Source organism: Oppia nitens, unplaced genomic scaffold, assembly GCF_028296485.1.
Source record: "Oppia nitens isolate AA-2021 unplaced genomic scaffold, nextdenovo-longstitch-racon4-pilon3 scaffold18_pilon_pilon_pilon, whole genome shotgun sequence".
Lineage (NCBI taxonomy): Eukaryota > Metazoa > Arthropoda > Arachnida > Sarcoptiformes > Oppiidae > Oppia > Oppia nitens.
The window spans coordinates 771,146-790,931 of NW_026533197.1; the positions used below are offsets into that span (position 1 = coordinate 771,146).

Here is a 19,786-nt window from a genome sequence, read left to right on the forward strand (position 1 = left end):
GAACAAAATTAACATGGTCATCCCAAAGACATAAATTTCTTTTGTAAACTTTCTAAAAATTTCTCGTTTTCGTCAAACACTAGTCAATAGTTAACAACAAACTTGATTTAACTTACTATAGAATAAGTTAACTTAATTTTTGTTAAAGTTTTAGTTATAATAATTATAAAATTGAAAATATTTTTTAATTATTCAATTAAAATTTTAAAAATTATTAATAAAATTTTATATTATAAGTATTTATTGTTTTACTAACTTTATTTATCTTAAACTTCTATTTAAATTGTAATATGATTACTGTCTTTTGACTAATAGGTAATTTTTAATTTTTTAGTTGAATATTTTAAATAAAATAATGTTATTTTTAGATAAGTTTTAACGTGATTTTAACTATTTTACTTATTTTTAATTTGTTGAGGAAATCCATTTTATATTTAATTTAATTATAATATTTTAATCTTTTTGTTTTTAACTTATTTTGATTTTTATTGTAAACCTATTTATATGCTTTTAATCCTTTTCTTGAATTGTTGATCGATTTGATCGATCAATGCCTACCTGTTCTTAGAAGTGATCGCTCAATGGCCGTCTTCATGGCACCAGTTGATCGATCACTGACCTCACATACATACAGCCAACCAATAGCTCCACTTTTCCTACACATACATACTTGTTCTCAAATACAGTATAAATACTGCTGTATTCATAGTATACTCTCTCTCTTGCACTTCTACTTCAGTCACAGTCACTGCTACCCATACTGCCCAGTCAGTACATACCGGCCTTCAGTGCCATTCATACCATTACTCCATTACACACACATCCATGTGCTCTGATAGTCCCACTATCCATACCATTAAACCATAGTTTTAATTATCATTTGAATTGTGTTATTATAATAAAGTATTATATCTGAAAGTGTGTCTAATTATTGTCTTAACTACACATCACCGGATCGATCACCACATCTACCATTCCTTCAACGCAAGCATTGGCTGATCGATCACACTTCAAGTCTACCATTTCGCTGGCCTTCCAATAGTAATAGACGTTATCAATAGTACTACGGATCGATCCCTGGCCTACACTCTGGTCACCACTTCTGCAGATCTGTATATCACTTTGACACATAAAGTGCCTCTCAAGTGATCCTCAATATCAGTTGATTAGTCTTTGACCGATCAATTGATACCGTTGTGGGAATTGAGGGAAACTATCGGTTGTTGGTCTCATACCGACCCACGCTAGACAACTGATCCATAAGTTAAACCAAACCGCACACAACAAATTTATAATTAGATTTATATAAATTTTAAAAACATAATAACATTTACTAAAATAGTATCAATTAAAATTAAAATTTTCATAAACTTTCAAAACAAACTTTCATTGGAAAAATTGTCGATTAATAACGAGGAGAAATGACCCCCCTTAAATTTCGGCGCCGAAATTTAAGGGGGTCATTTCTCCTCATTATTAATCGACAATTTTTCCAATTTGATCAAAAAGTTTGGGGGTAAAATCCCAAAATCTCAATCATAGGGGGTATTTTGGCCTTACCCCTACCCCCTTACTTAACCCTATATATAATATAATATTATTAACAAATAAAAGTATTGATAATTTTGTAAAAATAAATTCATAAAATTATCATATAATAGAAAGATACTAATTTATATTCTTATATATATTCTATTATATTGTACTGTATTGTGCATAAAGTAAATGTGAATACATTAGCACAATATATAATTGAATTAATTGTTTAAATGTTAAAAACAGATAGCAATGTAATATATTGCATTAAATTGCAAAATTGTTTATAAATTAGATTAAAATCTCATTTTATACATATAGTAAAATGCAATGCTATTGACCAGTATTTTATCAGTAGTTAATACAAATAAACGGAAAGTCTATGTCTGATACTATCCACACAATTGTGACTCAACTATGGCTTCACTAWTAGTATAGTTATATAACTATCGATTTCAAAGTCTCTAATGTTTAACGACTAAAACCTCTGCAATACACCACTGGTTTTGGCAAATGTCTTGTAATTGTTTTTTATTTTACTCAAACAATATTACAATAGTCAGAACCAATACTACTATTTCTAGAATTTTTTAGTATATTTGTTGTTATTGTTACACTTAAATTTGTTACAAACAATACTATTATGCGTATAATAATGTATAAAATAATCACATAAACACACACAATAAATAAAGTGTGTTTATGTGCTATTTTTCTCTCTYTCTCTCTCTTTCTCTCTTTCTCTCTTTCTCTCTCTCTCTCTCTCTCTCTCTCTCTCTCTCTCTCTCTCTCTCTCCCACTCACTCACTTATTTATGAGTGTGTGTGTGTGTGTGTGTGTGAGAGAGAGAGAGAGAGAGAGAGAATTTAAATAAAACTATATTCTTGATTGAAACCTAAAGAGTTATACTGTATATATTTACATGAATTTTATTGAACACAAATGTTTAGATGTACAGCATTAGTATAGACAAAATAGCAATCAATTTAAGTAAAAATACATTTTTATATATATAGTCATTTGGAAACATTTTGCATTAATAATAACCATATATTGTATTAAACTACAATTGCTTTCTTTTGAGATGTTATTTACAATTTTTTCCTATAATAAAAAATTGAAAAAATTGTAAAACATTTTATTGAAATCAATTCAGAATTTTAAGTAAATTTTTAAAAATAAAAGAAATTTATGCAAAATATTGTATAGTAAATGTAAAAAAATCTCAAATTATTTGTGAACAACAAAATAGAAATTGAAAGCAAAAGAAAATCAAATTTTTGAAGAATATTATACATAAAGTGCTATAAAAGGATTGGGAATTACAATACTTTATAACACTAATAATGTATTGCTTTCCKTCTCTTCAATGGGAAAGTCTACATAAGTTTTACTCTCTCTCTCTCTCTCTCTCTCTCTCTCTCTCTCTCTCTCTCTCTCTCTCTCTYTCTCTCTCTCTCTCTYTTCTTTCTTTCTCTCTCCTAAATTCATTTATAATTATTTTATTTTTACATAATAAGTGGATTGTGTTTTTTCAATTACAATTAGATAATTGTCTAAATTGTATTTTTGTGTAAAAAATGCAATTTTGTTGAGAAACTGTTTGATGTATATGATTAAACAAAACATTAATATATTAAATTTTGTTTCATAATGTTTGATAAATTTATCATTTTTAGTAGTTTGTTAAAGCATTTGTCAACCCATCAAATTTAATTAAAAATTAATGATAATAAATTTAACTTTGTCGACTATGATTTATAAATTATTTATAAAACTTATATAAAATATATTTTAATTAGCTAGAAATTTTGTGTGTATTATATTGATAATTGAAAATTTGTGGTAATTTTGAGGTCATTGGTGTCCACACAAAAATGCCAATCATTATCAATAATATGTGGCATTATTGTCACAATTCATCAAATATAAGTTTACTTGATATCCATATAATAGACGTCTAATACCCATCGATATTAAGGATAATATAATACGTGCTTTGATTTAAACACCATTAAAAAGATGAGAAAATATCTGAAAAACACTATTTAATAGAGAAACTCAATATATAGACAAACTTAATATATATTTTCTATGAACTTAACTATTGAATAGACTTTTATGGTGTGAATTGAATTTATTTTCAATTGATTATACGTTTGACTTAATGGCAAACAATGTGATACTTATTTCAGGCCATCATTTAAGTAGTAGTGTTATTCACACTTTTCTTATCTATTAATAGAAAATGTTTGATATTTTTTATATTATTGTATAGTACTGTATAATACAATATATAATACAATAGAGCAACTGTTTTGTTAAAGGTTAAGTTTTCATTAAATTAAAAGCCTATTTAACAAATTTTCTCTTATTTATTAATAAAATATACAACAATAAACATTTCTTTTAGTATTAAATCGAATTTTTAGAAATTAAATTGAATTAAATTATAATTTATCAAATAAATTTAATTTATAATATCAAGTGTATATCAAATTGTTAAACAAATTTCAAAAATGTTTTTTATTCAATTGTATCACTAATTCCTAAATCAAATTAAATTCTTAAATCTTTTTATTTTTTGACAAACAAAATAAAAATTTAGTTTTAATCCAATTAAGTCCAATCTTTTTAATGATATATAGTGGAAGTCCTCATCTAAAACTACTCACCAATTAGTTCAATGTGTCTCTGCTTTAAATGAAAAATATTTTTCATATAATTTAATTAAAACTGCCGTAACTATAGTTTAACTAAATAGACACAAAGTCTGTCTCTYTTATATATTACTAAACTTTTCATATAATTCATTACATTCTTCTCTCTCTCTCTCTCTCTCTCTCTCTCTCTCTCTCTCTCTCTCTCTCTCTCTCTTGTCATTACAATGTTTTAAAATCAAAAATCGATATTAAGTTTTTTTTATAAACTAGTTTTGTTTTTATAATTAAACTTATAATTAAAATCAAACTTCTATTAATTTGTAATAATTGTTAAAATATTTTGTTTAAAAATCTAATAAATTGAAACAAAAATTAAATATTTATAGTTAGTTAAGATTTAATTAAAATTCATGCAATTGACAATATTTTATAACATAAGTTTATCTAATAAATTAATAATTATATACTTTTAATGAAATTGATTTCATAGATATATCAAAATAACCCTAAATTCTATATTATATATTATACTGTAATTAATAATAATAAATTAAATCAAATACTATATATTAATAATAATTCAAATCAAAATATAAAATTACAACAATATTATTAATCATTTTTATTATAATATAGTTTATTAGTATTAAAAACTGTAAAACTATTGTAAAATAAATTTTATTGATTTGCTTATCAATTAAGTCATTTGTAGACAAACTTAATGATCGTTATTGAAGTCAAAGTTAGAGATAACGAGCAAAAAGTGAAAAGCACTGCACTTTTGCTTCATTTGTTTTCATAGTTAATAGACATTCAGCAAAATTATATCAATGGTTAGTCTCAATGGTAGTCAATAGTAGTCTAAATGTGTATTACTATTGACTACACATCGCAAATGTAAGTGCAATGACAGCACGTGTTTCCGATATATAGTCTCTTTAAATAATGAGATGAAAGGCATTGATAGGCATTACATCCATTGTCTCACTTCTCAAGACGTGATCTGCTTTCACGTCATGACATCAAATCCTATCATAAATGAGTCAATCGTTTTGAATGCTAAGTACTGACGACCAGTACATTAGATATGGATTTTTATTGTCTTTATTTCACTAATTCATATATTTTTAGATTACAAATCTTCAAACACATAATACCCAAACACATAATACCCAAACACATAATACCCAAACACAAACACATTTGACCCAATATTATCAAATGATCCAAAATCAAAATATATAAACTTATTTGACTTCAAATTTTAATTAACCCATCTACATTGTATTATTATCAGGGTTTTAAAAATGGCAGGCATAAACAATAGATGCCAATTTTGCCAAATGCCTGCTCTGCCTCTGCCATGCCCTGGGCATCTATTTTCAGGTGGTGACACCTATTATTTTAATTTTATATTATTAATTAATTTATAAAACATTGTTTTTATAATATATTTGCTTGTATTTTTGTTTTGTATACCTTTAATTAAAAGGTAATATAATTGGAAATAAGTAAATTAATTGTAAATTTAATTAACACGTTAAAACACTAAATTACATTATTATTTTATAAATACAGTTGCTTTTTAGCAATTTAAATTGGCAGGCAAATAAAATAGATTCCAAAAATGCCAGGCATTTATGGCATTTATTTGGGCATTGCCAGGGCAGGCATTTATTTTCTTAAAACCCTGATTATTATATATCTTATATTTTATTTTAATTTAAATGTTTGCATTGTTTTATAATTTATTTTTTATTTAGTCTAATATTACTTTAATAAATAATTAATTTTGATTTTATGTCATATGATTTGAGTTAAATGTGTTTTATGTATTTATATTATAATTTATAAATTTTATAAGTTTGAAGCTTTAGATTTTTGGAGATTTTGAGTTTGACAGCATTTTTACTTATATTATCGTTATATAGTATATACTGTACTTTGAAACTAACTTATATATTAATAACTTATTAATAATTACTAATTATATATTTTTTAATTTGACAATTATTTATTTGCCACAATTTATTTTTATTATACTATATTTAACATGTATTAATCTTAAATTAAACCATTGAGTACCGTAATTCAATTGTGGCAATTATACTTTTACTATAAAATATTGATTTTTGATAAAACATTTTGTTGTCTTTAATGTTTATTTTGCTAACATATGGTAATAATTGTTATATAATTATACTATTTTTATAGTACTTTAAAATATTTACATGAATTAACTGATGGTCTTTTAAAAAGTGAATGTTTTTAGTGTTTATAACTTACAGTAAGTCCTAATAGTCTAACAATTCATTGGTATTTCGTGTTTGCGAAACAATAGCACTTTTACCGGTACATCATATGTACAAATGTGATGGCAGTTCCAAATACTGTATATATTAATACAATACTATTTAATCATTTTACAAAATATCAAATTTAAATCTCTCTTTAAAATAATATATACCAATATATATATATATTTATAATATATAAAATCTATTTTCATTCTCATAGTTTTCTAATAATTTAGTTTTTTCAATAAAAATTTCATATTTGAAAATAGAGAAAATGATAAATTTAAATTAACATTCGATAATTACATCTATAATTTTATAATAATCAAATTATGTTAATTGGATTAAACTTAATTAAGATATATTATTAATATTATGTTATTTTCCAATCTATAAATATTCAAAAAAGGTTGGAAACGTATTTCTAATTATAAGTTGCAGTAAAAAGTCTATTAAAATACAACAATAGTATACTGTATAACAAAAAATAATTTAAAGTGAAATTTCATAATTATTTGGTTGTCTATTGTAAATGAATTTAAATAATTGTTTTTCGATGTCATTCAATAAAGAAGAGGCGCCGATGCGAAACAAGTCTCGATTCAACCAATGGTCTCCTAATTGTGATTTAATTAATCCGATCCAATCAATGGCATCTTGTGCTGTCTTTAGCCCTCCGGCCACTTTAAATCCAACCCGAACTCCAGTCAAATGATAGAAATCGGCAATAGCTCGGGTCATAACCACACCTATGGGTAGCGTTGCGTTGATTGTCTCCTTTCCTGTCGATGTCTTTATAAAGTGAGCGCCGGCTAACATAGCGGTCATACTGGCCTACAATGATAATACTGACTAACCTTTAAATACATTAATTTGATTCATACAAACCTTATAGATGTTATCAAGTGATGCTAACTCTCCGGCACTAATAATCACCTTTAAATGAGCGCCACTTTTATCGCATAAACTTCTCATTTGTGTCAACTCGTCATACATTTGACTCCAATTGCCAGTCAATGCCAAAGCTCTGTCCACCACTACATCAATCTCTTGAGCGCCACTTCTCACAGCAAAATCTATTTCATCGAGTCTTGTATTAACAGAATATTGTCCCGAAGGGAATCCAGTGGCCACACAAGCGATGGCAACTCTTAGACTATTATTATCATCAGCTAATATATTGAATGCGTTGACACAATCAGAAGCTCTCGATGGATACACACAGACAGCCGCAGTGGTCAACGGTTCAGAGATTGRAGTATTTGCTGTGATTTTTTCCTTCAAATGTCTTCTTAATGGATTCAATGCCCGATAACAAAGTCTCTCGACATTGGCTTCCGTGTCATCGCCTGAAAGTGTCGTCAAATCAATACTTTTGATGGCAAATACTAACTCATTGATAATGGTTTGAGTGTCTAATCGATGGTATCGTTGTTTGATAGCTTCGGACATCTCTTTGACATTATATGTATTGATATAAACATTGTCCACAAGTTGTGTGTCAAATGTCATCACTTTTGTGGCCATTTTCTGTGTCTTTCGGAGTGAAACTGGTTTTCAATTATAACTTAAGTATAAAACAGTTTTTAATGAATCAATTAATTGATTGTTTGTTTGATATACTGTATAACATCTATGACTATGAGATTCAATGTTACAAACTATCTGTAAGTTTTTTACAGTACTTGTTATCACTAATTGATTATTGATTTCAATACTGTTATAGACTAATAAAATATCAATAAAATACAGATAWATATATATATATATATTAGACTCAATTTAATTTACAGTTAAACTTTTAAAAACTTTTTCTAAGTTTGTTATTAATCACTACTAAATGTATTTATTTTTAATTTAATTATATTTCTAACTGTAAATTACTTATTTAGTTATCACTTATAAGTTATAATATATTTGTTWTTTAAACAATTGAAATATTAAACAATAAATATAATAAATAAATAATTATATCAATCATATTATTGTATTTACATTATTATAACAAAAAGCTATTTTATTGATATTAATATGTGTTGTGATCAGGGTTTTAAGAATATAAATGCCTGCCCTGGCAATATTGTCATAAAACATTTATTTTATTTGCCTGCCAATTTAAATTGCTAAAAAGCAACTGTATTTATAAAATAATGTAATTTATTTGTTAATTAAATAATTTATTTATATTTCCAATGATATTACCTTTTAATTAAAGGTATACAAAACAAAAATACAAACAAATATATTATAAAAACAATGTTTTATAAATTAATTAATAATATAAAATTAAAATAATAGGTGTCACCACCTGAAAATAGATGCCCAGGGCATGGCAGAGGCAGGGCAGGCATTTGGCAAAATTGGCATCTATTGTTTATGCCTGCCATTTTTAAAACCCTGGTTGTGATTCAGTGACAACTTGTGAATAATATTGCAAACAAATAATTATTATTTGATAAAATAATACTTTACTTGAATATCAATCCGATTCCCAGTTAATGCCCGTCCGGTTAATTAAATTTAAAATAATTAAAATTAAATGTTTATAATTSTAAACTTTATTTTAAATATAATATAATTAATTTATGCATTAATAATCAAATTATATTTTATGTACTAATATTATATTTTAACAATTTTTATTGCAAYACATAGACGACAGGTAACAGCAGATCCTGTATAACTGGGATCGCGATTAACACTTTTACTCAAAACTACGTATTTTAATGTAAACGCAATGTTTATAATTATTTTAATAAATAACGTTTGAATCCCTTTATTGTAAATCTAATAAAATATATATAAAAATATTTTTGATGTTTTGGTTCCCTTTGTTGTCGTAATAGACGTATAAATGTCAAGTGATTTGTCAGACAATAACATAACATAACGTAAACATTGAGTGAAAATACTTACAAAATGTTTGTTTCATTGATATAATGTTGCGATCGATGGATGACTTCATTGATTGCAGACATCACCAGTTGGTTCAGTGATATCATTGACCATCAGTTTGATAACATCATTGACTCTCTGGTGGACATCCAGACAGCCGTATATCTACTCGTATTAGTGACGATCATATCATTGATAATTTGGTTGAATTGGTTGATATCACCGATGGATTTGTATTCAATGGCCATGAGTTCAACGCCAAACAACTACTGTATGTCTTAATCATTGATTTTTACTATTATTTTCATTAATGATTTAATATCATTAGTTGCGGACTTCTGGTCCTATGATAGTGAAGCCTCCGAAGTGAACGATGACTTCCCGCCCACTGAAGATCCCGTTTGGCTGTTGGGTATTAAATACAGTTCACTTCATGGTATGAGTTAACCATTATTTGATTGCAATTATATTATTATATAWTATTAATTMATTTGAATTTTTGTTGATATTATAACATATTTTTTAAAAATACAGAACTCGACGAATTAAGAAGTGATATTAAGTCTCGCATTTGGATTACGTATAGAAAAAATTTTGCACCAATTGGTGGACCTAATGGTCATACCAGTGACAGTGGATGGGGTTGTATGTTAAGGTGTGGTCAGATGGCATTAGCACAGGCACTCTGTGTCAGGCATTTGACTCGKGACTGGCGGTGGACACACAATGACACACTAGAATCGGATTTACAATATCGTGAAGTACTTAAGCTGTTTGAAGACAAGAAGACATGTATTTATTCAATCCATCAAATCGCACAAATGGGTGCTTCAGAGGGTAAGCCAATTGGCACCTGGTTTGGACCCAACACTATTGCTCAGGTCTTAAAGTAAGTTTTTAAATGTCTTTAAATTTTATATATTTTCTGTTAAAATATTATTTATTTATTATTAGAAAATTGTCTGCATTTGATAAATGCAATGAAATAGTAATTCACGTCGCGATGGATAATATGGTTGTCATCGATGAAATCAGTCAGTAGTTCTACATTTGTATATATAGAATATATAACAATAATAAATATAACATTAATTTAATTAAATTTGTTTAATAATAATAATAAATTAATTAATAATTATTTTTTGACAGAAAATTTATGTAAAAAATCAGATAATAGTCAAGAAAACGGTGAAAACAATTCAAAAAATTCATGGAAACCATTAGTTTTATTTATTCCGTTACGTTTGGGTTTATCTGAAATAAATCCAATTTATTTTAAATCACTTAAAACAACGTTTGCAATGAAGCAGTCTCTGGGAATAATAGGTGGTCGACCTAATCATGCCTTATATTTTATCGGTTGTGTTGCCAATGATTTGGTATATTTAGATCCACACAATACACAGCATTTTGTTGACTTAGAGCAGTCCGACTCCGATGACTCCAGTTATCACTGCCTTAAGGCCTCCCGTATGGACATTAGTCTTCTGGATCCGTCAATATCTTTGTGTTTTTATTGTGACTCAGAACAAGAKTTTGATAGTTGGTGTCATTTAGCACTACAAGTGTTAAGATTAGGTGAAAAACAATCGTTATTTGATTTGATTAAAGAAAGACCTTATCATTGGCCTCAATATGAAGAACAGTGTGATTCAGTTATCTCATCGCAGCCAACCTTCAGCTCAATTAATTCCGAACCGTTTACTGAACTCGAGACAAATGGTGACTCTGATGACGACGAGTTTGAATTATTGGGTTAAATGTTAAAAATATAAGATTTTAAGACCAATTTTGTTATGAAATTAAATAAATATTTTATAAATTACTGAAAAATTGTATATTTTTTRTTTATTTATTAAAAAAATCATTATTTTTAATTGTTTTAAACTATAAAATCATCTGAAATTAAATTATTTTTATTTATATTAATTTTAATATTATTTTATTTCTGTTTAATACAATAATAAGATATATTATATTTTTAAAACATATTAAATTTAATTAAAATAATATAACATTAAATTAAYACTTATCATAATAGAAACGATAGTATTTATTAATACAATTTCATGAAATATTTAATTTCAATTTTAATTGTTCTCATATTTCTCTTTATCTTTTCTATCATCAAAAATATCATATAATTATTTATTGTCTAATGAATGGGACATAATTTTTTAAAAATAGCAATGATATTTCAATTTCAAATTTTTGTATTATTTGTGACAAAATATGTATTAGAGGTAAATAGTGAGTCTCGAGACGTAACCACCGATGACTTCCAACTGGACTGTCTTCTCACTCATAATAAGTACAGAGACAAACATTGCGCTACTTCTCTCAAATTTAGTCCTAAAGTATTATAAATTATTTTTTATATTAATTTTTATTATATATTCAATTAATGTCTCATTTTCATTGAATTAGCTAAAATTGTTAGCCAATCGACGGGCAGTTTATTTATCGACAAATGAGGGTCAAAATCATAGTCGAGTCCAAAACGTGGCATTTGGTGAAAATAGTTATGTTATGCAATACCAGAACTCGACATCTGTTGACTGCAAAGCCATTGTAGAGAAGTGGTTCAATGAGAGAAGACTTTACAATTGGAGAGACGACACTAAAGTTGGATATCATTCGCGACATTTCGCTCAGATTGTATGGAATTCAACGCAAAGACTTGGATGTGCTTCAGTGGTGTCCAAARCTAGTCATCTATACGTTGTTTGCAATTATTATAATTTAAAGCCTTTTCCACAAAACGTYTCACAAAATATCATATCAGAAGAGAAATGCGATCAAATTCTTAGCAAAAGAAGTTTTAAATATCGGGAACTGACAAATGGTCTCTGGAGTCAACAATGTCTTAATGAACACAACCGTATCAGACAATTGCATTCAGTCCCACCACTCACTATCAATGACCAAGTGATCACTTTATTTATATATTATTTGTTTGTGTTTTCTTAAAGTGAATGAAATTAAGAGAGAGWGAGAGAGAGAGAKAGAGAGAGAGAGAGAGAGAGAGAGAATATTTGATTAACAATTAATGTTTTAAACAATATATTACTACAGATGCTTGAATTGGCACAAAAGCGAGCTCTAGAAATGGCTCGAAAAGGATTTCGATTTTTTAGACATAAGAACTGGCGTTGGGGTGAAAATATTCATTGGACTAAAGCAACAAACAATAGCATAAAAGCCATTAATTGTAAATTATCAATTGGTAAGTGGTATCAGGAGATTAACAATTATGATTGGGACTTCCGTGAGACATCCAATGGCACAATAAGACATTTTCTCCAAATGGTTTGGAGGCCAACCAATATAGTTGGATGCGCTCAGATCCAGAATGTGGAGGAAACCAAGGTGGGGTTTACACTGTATGCCTGTATGATCCCAAAGCTGATCTCCATTACTCTGACCTTCATTGGGTGAATGTATTTCCGGATATTTCAAAAATAACAGAACAGCCGACAGAAATAATATCAATACAACAAAATTCTGGAGACGATTACGGACACGAATCGGATGAGTTGGACGACGAAACAGAACTCGAGAAAGAATTTAAAGATGTWGACGACATCATCGACACAAATGCTTACTTAGGACTCACACCTGCTGTCAGTTTGGAAGATGTCTTCATTAAGACAACAACTCCTGGTTTAGCCTTTGATCGCAACGAATACCTTCACAAACGCAAAGCTAGTGATAGACGAAAAACTTAAAATATTTTTATTATTTTACTTTTGTATTACAATATTATTAATTACAACTCTTATATTTCATTTTTAGCACTATTAATATAATTAATATATATTATTCATTAATTAATTATTGTTTTATTAATATTATTATACAATATTTTTTATTCATTTTATTAATTATAATATTTATATTATATTTGTAATAGTAGATAAATACTATAAGTTATGATATAATACAGGTATTAATTTTATACATTCTGTACATTAAATACATTTCACTAAAAGACAATACGTTATATACAATATASCAGTATATTTTTTATATAATGTGCTGTAAATGTTWTATAATGTTTATAAYGTATATTTTTTAACATTTACATATTAYAGTATGTGAGAAACGTTTAACTATAATTTATATATAACGTTTATACCAGTATATAAATATTATGACACAAAAAAAATATGAAAAATATGATAATCACAGTACAAATAATTTTATTGAGTGATCAGTTTTATTTTTGAGTAATAGTTTTATAAATAATTAAAAATTTTATCCRTGATTAATATATACTTCTACTTTTATTTTTCTATATTGATATTTTTACACAAACACATTGACAATATGAATATACAATTCTGTATTGAAAACATTATACCGGTTCAATATATATAACAATATTTTTAAGAAGATATTATTAATTATAATGAATTTAACAAAAAATATAAATAAATGTTTATTAGTATACATTATGATATAATATATTTAAGAAAATGTTTATTAAACTTATTTTTGAAAATAAAGTTATAAAAAATTATATATTTATTGTATATTTTCAGTTGTATTTGTCATTAGAGAGTTGTAGCGATTGGTCGGACTGTTTGTCTATAAAGCAAACGCTAATACTTTATCAGAATATTCTGTCATAAGAACCAATAGTACTGAGCATTAGTTCATAAAATGTCATTTTAGTTATGCATACAATCACATCACACAATTTATTTGTAATTTTATGCATAAGTTTAACTATATTTTATTAAATTCAAACATTAAATACACATCACTTTATCTGTAAATACATGTAAATTGTTCATAAAATAACATATCAGACAAAGTAAACAAATAAAAAGTGTCTTCAAAATCATATTTTAGTTTTTAAAGTTTTGTGCCTTTTCTACTTTTAAACATTTATTTTTTAAATTCTAATTTAATTAAAGTTATATGAATTTCTCCGAATTACATAAACAAATAATAGTATTAATATTTATTAAAATAAAAATGTATTTTACTTTAAAATAATTTGAATATTCAGCAAAAAATTTAAAAATACAAAATTATCAAAAAATCAATGATCAAAGTAACCAAAGACGCGGCTACATCACCAACAGTTCCCATAATAGCCCAACAATACTACTGTACGGTCACGTGTTGTAATAATAACAACTGTAAGCCGTCGACAATATTAAAAGGTGTTAGAAATCCATATTATTGTCCAAATCGGCAATTGGTTTCCAATGGACTAAACGGCTGTCCAAATGGAGTACCGAAAAGTTGTAGTTTTTATAGTACACCCATTCCTTATACACCAACTGTTTCACCTCAATGTCTCGTAACCGACAACTTCTATATTAGTGGTCACGGATGCTTCAGAAGAGCTGTGCCTACAATGCCTTTATTTGTTGCCATTTTCCTAACATTCCTTAATCTTATACTTCCCGGTTCAGGTATTTTTTAATTTTTAATAATTTATATAAAACATAATTATATAATAATAAAATTTAATATTTATTTAAAAAAAACTCTTGTTTGAAAAGTCTAGAATTATAGTGATTAAATCAATTAATTATTATACATAATATAATGTATAATACGGTATAAAGTAATTTATAATAAAATTATTGGTTTTATTTATTATAATATAAATAAATTAAAAATAAATCAGTACTAATTTTTTATAATTTATAACAATTGTTGTCTTTATTATTTATATTTTATACAACAATAATTTTAAATAGTTTAAATATCATACTTTATTTTTTAGTATAATAATGTATTATAATAAACTTTCCATAGTTTCCTATTATCATTAAAATAAGTTTATATAAAGTATGACTTTTTAATTAAGCAAAAATATTCGTTTATAACAATATCATTGTTATTTGAATATACAATTTGAATGTACTGTACTTACTTTATATAATATTATTTAAATAATAATTATTATAGCTGATTTCAAATGTTATACAGTAACTACTGTATTATAAGTTATTGAAACTTTAAAACTTTAAGATCATTAATTAACTTTTCGATTTAGTGAAATCAATTGGAAATATTAATACAATAATAACAAATAACAACATTTACTACTGAATTTAATTATACTTTTGTATACTGTATACATTTTTTAAAACATAACATTGCAAAAAATTGACTTAATATATAAATAATAACTACGTTTAACAAATCTATTTTAGTATTTATATTACACAAAATATTGAATTTTGTGTTATACTTTATTTAGGATTTTGATAATAAAGACTTTATTATAAATATTAAAATAATGTAATATTATATGTTTAAGTAAAATGCATTTCCTAAACATTTTATTAAGATATCAAAAGCAAAAATCAATTTTTTTATTTTTCTTGTAATCAAAACGTATAGCATTAAAGCATTTAATAACAATTATTAGATAAATAACTTATTTCACATTAGCTTTATATTTAATACAAATAAATCAATACTATTTACAATATTTTAATTCAATGCTAACTTAAAAGCTGATTTGTTATATGTTGCTATTTAAAAATAAATATTTTTTATTAATGATAATAATTGTATACTAATTTAACATTTTTAATCACAATTTTTAATAATTCAATAATTTAAGATAAAAAATAGTGAATAAAAAATTAAATTGTTTGTAATTCAAATTAAATGATAGTTTCTATGAAWATTAAATTTATAAATAATTCATACAATTTGATACTATATTTATATATTTATACTAAACAATATAAATATAATGTTGTACCTTGATTTACTATTTTTTAATTAAAAATATTATTAAGTTTCTCATATTATATACTTTATTAAGTACTCTATTGTTACCGTATATGAAATATTGTAAATATGTTTTATTAATTTAATTAATATTGTTGATTTATTAATAGTTCATTACATTAGGCAAATCTATTGATTGTAATCATATTATCATAAATAATAAATATATAAACTAAGCAAAAAAAAAGTTTTGATTAGTTATGAACCCTAACCTTGACATATACCATATACAATATACCTGTGCTAAATGCAATTGAAACGATTAATATTGAATTGCTGTATGATTTTGATATGTTTTTGTTGCTATTATATGATATTAAACGTTTGGTATTAAATTTATGATTTTAATATATATATATATATATTGTATTTAGAGTTTAGAAAACATTGCCAAAGGAGGGAATTCCGCAATGAATTTCATCCAATTTTTTCAATCAATCCAATCAAACAACAAATAATTTATTCTTATTTTTTTTAAGAAACTAAATTAATTGAATTTAAGACTTAAATCAAAATTAAATCAAGTTATTTTAAAAATATTTTAATATTAAATTTATTGATATAAAATGCAGATCTAATTAAAAATAAATTTATATGCCATATGTGGTTAAATATTTGTTATAAAAATGTTTAATAACTAACAATATACTGTAAGTCATTATGTTAAAGTTAATTCCCGGATTTTCTCAGGGAATATAAAAATATGGAATTTAGTAAATTATTTAAATGGAAGTAATCCTATGAAACCTTAATTGTATATATAATATATTTCAATGAACAGTACTGTACATTATATTACAATAGTAATTATGACTATAGTTTTAATAGCATTTAGTGAAATGCACGCAAATTAATGAGATATACAATGAAAAAGTCATTTACTTTGGCGGCACGTTTGGTGACAATGAAAATAACAGACAATATTATACGTATATATATATACCTGACTAGAGTAACAATTGCTAAATTGGGACAAACTTTTAGCCACTAAACAGTAATAATATATAACTCATTAAAGATTGTGTTTTCATTATGAATGACTCATTTAAATATATTGATTATCATTCAAAAATATATTTATATCACAAATATTAAAATAATACAATAATAGTATAATATAAGGTCATAACAAAATTAAAAATAAAATTATATGACTTTTTGAATTTTAGTGTTAATGAAACTTATTAAATCACTTTTCATTTGTCTATTTGTTAATTAAATTTTTTTTATCAGTATTTAATAATAATAATAAGCTATTATTATTAGAAAACAAATTAATTATTATAGATATTAACAAAATTAATAATAAATATAATAAATTGATACTTTTAGGTACATTATTGGCTTCATTATCAATACTATTTGGTTGTAATACAGAATATGGAGAAAGTCATTGGTTTAAAGCATTCCTCATATGTTTGTGTTCAGCACTTCTACAGACAATTACAGCTATTCTAGTGTTTGGATGGGTTTGGAGTATAATGTGGGGAATCGTATTCATTAAAAGTATTACTTTTTGTTTGATAAACATTAATATTATCTCTTTTATAACACCGATTGTATAAATTTAATGATTAATTTTGGGTATAAAACTTATTCATATAAATTGATCAAACAGTAATAAAACAGACCTCTGTTTAGTGTTTATGTAATACATATTACATGTAGTTTCGAAAAATAAAACATTTATCAATGTTTCAGAAAAACTTGAGATAAGGTTTAACTTAATTATAACAAACTTTTCCTATAAGTATTTTCTAAAAAAAATAATTTTCTCTTTTTTCTAAAAAATATTTTTCAGATTCTCTAAGATATGGTGACAAAAGAGATATTTATTCAATGAGTCTATGCTAAAGAAAATATGTAATTAATTTGAATCAAATATCACATTCAACTGAAATGCAATTTAAATTATTCCCATTTCTCRTATAAAACATACAAAGCATTAACAAAAATTATATTATACTGTATTTAGTTATTAAATATTAGAAATTTTAAAATGAAATCAACTATAATAATAGAATACTATTTTTCAATACCAAATTAAAATATATTTAAATAAAAATAAAATTAATTAATTAATTAATAGTGTACTTTATTAAACAATGTTTAATCAAATTTTACAAAATAATTGACAAAATAAAGTATCATTTAATAATCATTTAATAATTTAAAATTCAATATTAAATGGATAATACAAATGGTTGGCCACATTCGGGCCATTCCATCGGATATGTATTATACGTCCCTCTTCTTTGCGATCAAAACTCTCAATAATAGCCAAGTCTTCGGCAGACAATTTAAAGTCAAAGACATCTATGTTTGAAATGATGCGCTCTTTTGTCACACTTTTAGGAATGACTGCAACATCTCTTTCCACTTGAAACCGGATTAATATCTGAGCACTACTTTTATTATATTTTTTGGCCATTTCTTTGATCTTCGGGTCTTCAAGAATGGACGGATCGTCCGGCTTAGCCCACGGTCTGTCCGGYGAACCTAATGGACTGTAAGCCGTAACAACAATATCTCGTTGACGACAAAAATTGATTAATCGTTTTTGATTGAGATATGGATGACATTCAACCTAATTATAYCAAATTATTTAATTAATAAATAGATATTATTGTCTATAAATGGCTCACTTGATTGACTACAGGCTTAACAGTGGTTTCTTTAAGAAGTCTATCAATTTGTTGTGAATTAAAGTTTGATAAACCAATTGATTTAACTTTYCCTTTATTCAACATATCTTCTAATCCGCGATACGTCTCAACAAAATCAATATCACTGACTAAGACTTCTCCGGCAGCGTTCTTCGGAAACTTGTCGTCGCCTTCTTGATACCAATTGGCCAATGCATGAGATATAGGTCCAGGTATTGTAAACCGAGTGCCTTAAGTGACTGATCCAAACACAGTTCGACGCGCTCTCTCTTGTGGTAAGTATTCCAGAGTTTACTTGTAATAAAAAGTTCTTCTCTCTTAACTTTTCCCGAAGTTATCGACTCATTGAGTGCACGGCCGACCTCTGCTTCGTTACCGTAACCAAAGGCACAGTCTATGTGTCGATAACCGGCTTCGATGGCATCTTTGACCGCTTCATATACTTGTCCTTCGGGTGACTTCCAAGTGCCCAAACCTACTAACGGCAAATCGCGTCCGTTATTCAACTTTAAAGTTGTTGATGTCATTGTCTTAAAGTTACGAATCAGTTGTAAATAATTGGGAAAAAACTTTATATTTATAGTCTTTAGACTAATTAGTATATCATATATTGATGGGAAGTGCTCTGCAAAGGATTGCTAATAGCAGTTCTTCAGTACTTTTTGATGATGTACTCAACACATCTGTACTTTTTAAAAGAGTAGTCAATTAACACTATGTATGACAAGTGTTGATAATGAAGAGACACGTTATCTAATCAATGGTTATACCAATCAAGTGAACCATTCATAACATAAATTCAATTGACTTTCTCTTTAAATGATTGGTTGACAGTCCTATCAAATGGCTTTCATTAACTGTTTTGGCTCTTAATTTTGAATTAACTTCACTCTCAATACAAGTAACACATAATATGACCACTTCTTGTTGTAAAGTCTTCAGATTATATGATATACAGAGT

General features: G+C 25.9%; 5 protein-coding genes across 6 annotated transcripts; 3 read left to right on the forward strand and 2 right to left on the reverse strand.

Moving 5' to 3' along the window:
* Positions 1 to 6,972: 6,972 nt before the first annotated feature.
* Positions 6,973 to 9,012, reverse strand: LOC128965803 (deoxyribose-phosphate aldolase-like). Of its 2 annotated transcripts, XM_054312577.1 has the most exons (3): positions 8,969 to 9,012; positions 7,385 to 8,063; positions 6,973 to 7,330 (listed from the first exon to the last, which is right to left on the reverse strand). In XM_054312577.1, exons 2-3 carry the CDS (start codon positions 8,021 to 8,023, stop codon positions 6,989 to 6,991), a joined length of 981 nt encoding a protein of 326 aa, XP_054168552.1. In that variant the 5' UTR covers positions 8,024 to 8,063; positions 8,969 to 9,012; the 3' UTR covers positions 6,973 to 6,988. The 2 variants fall into 2 exon arrangements, with proteins under 2 accessions (XP_054168552.1, XP_054168551.1); XM_054312576.1 differs by lacking the exon at positions 8,969 to 9,012 and having other exon boundaries at positions 7,385 to 8,203.
* A 323-nt stretch (positions 9,013 to 9,335) lies between these two features.
* Positions 9,336 to 11,268, forward strand: LOC128965798 (cysteine protease ATG4A-like). The gene is made up of 5 exons (XM_054312568.1): positions 9,336 to 9,662; positions 9,720 to 9,827; positions 9,926 to 10,280; positions 10,346 to 10,425; positions 10,541 to 11,268. Exons 1-5 carry the CDS (start codon positions 9,452 to 9,454, stop codon positions 11,149 to 11,151), a joined length of 1,365 nt encoding a protein of 454 aa, XP_054168543.1. The 5' UTR covers positions 9,336 to 9,451; the 3' UTR covers positions 11,152 to 11,268.
* A 295-nt stretch (positions 11,269 to 11,563) lies between these two features.
* Positions 11,564 to 13,113, forward strand: LOC128965802 (uncharacterized). The gene is made up of 3 exons (XM_054312575.1): positions 11,564 to 11,748; positions 11,819 to 12,319; positions 12,467 to 13,113. Exons 1-3 carry the CDS (start codon positions 11,581 to 11,583, stop codon positions 12,827 to 12,829), a joined length of 1,032 nt encoding a protein of 343 aa, XP_054168550.1. The 5' UTR covers positions 11,564 to 11,580; the 3' UTR covers positions 12,830 to 13,113.
* Positions 13,114 to 14,444: 1,331 nt separating this feature from the next.
* On the forward strand, positions 14,445 to 18,013 carry LOC128965839 (uncharacterized). Its single transcript, XM_054312617.1, has 3 exons — positions 14,445 to 14,820; positions 17,492 to 17,665; positions 17,961 to 18,013. The coding sequence occupies exons 1-3, from the start codon at positions 14,445 to 14,447 to the stop codon at positions 18,011 to 18,013; spliced, it is 603 nt and encodes a 200-aa protein (XP_054168592.1).
* Positions 18,014 to 18,329: 316 nt separating this feature from the next.
* Positions 18,330 to 19,743, reverse strand: LOC128965804 (aldo-keto reductase family 1 member B1-like). The gene is given in 3 exon segments (XM_054312578.1): positions 18,330 to 18,746; positions 18,805 to 19,007; positions 19,010 to 19,743. Coding segments are annotated over 3 exon segments (963 nt in total). The 5' UTR covers positions 19,353 to 19,743.
* Positions 19,744 to 19,786: the final 43 nt, after the last annotated feature.

Bases quoted from the DNA above. Each gene is read 5' to 3' on its own strand.
- LOC128965839 (XM_054312617.1), top strand. From the start codon at position 14,445: ATGATCAAAGTAACCAAAGACGCGGCTACATCACCAACAGTTCCCATA. The intron at 14,821-17,491 runs GTATTTTTTAAT...TGATACTTTTAG, and splicing joins TCTTATACTTCCCGGTTCAG to GTACATTATTGGCTTCATTA. The intron at 17,666-17,960 runs GTATTACTTTTT...AATATTTTTCAG, and splicing joins GGGAATCGTATTCATTAAAA to ATTCTCTAAGATATGGTGAC.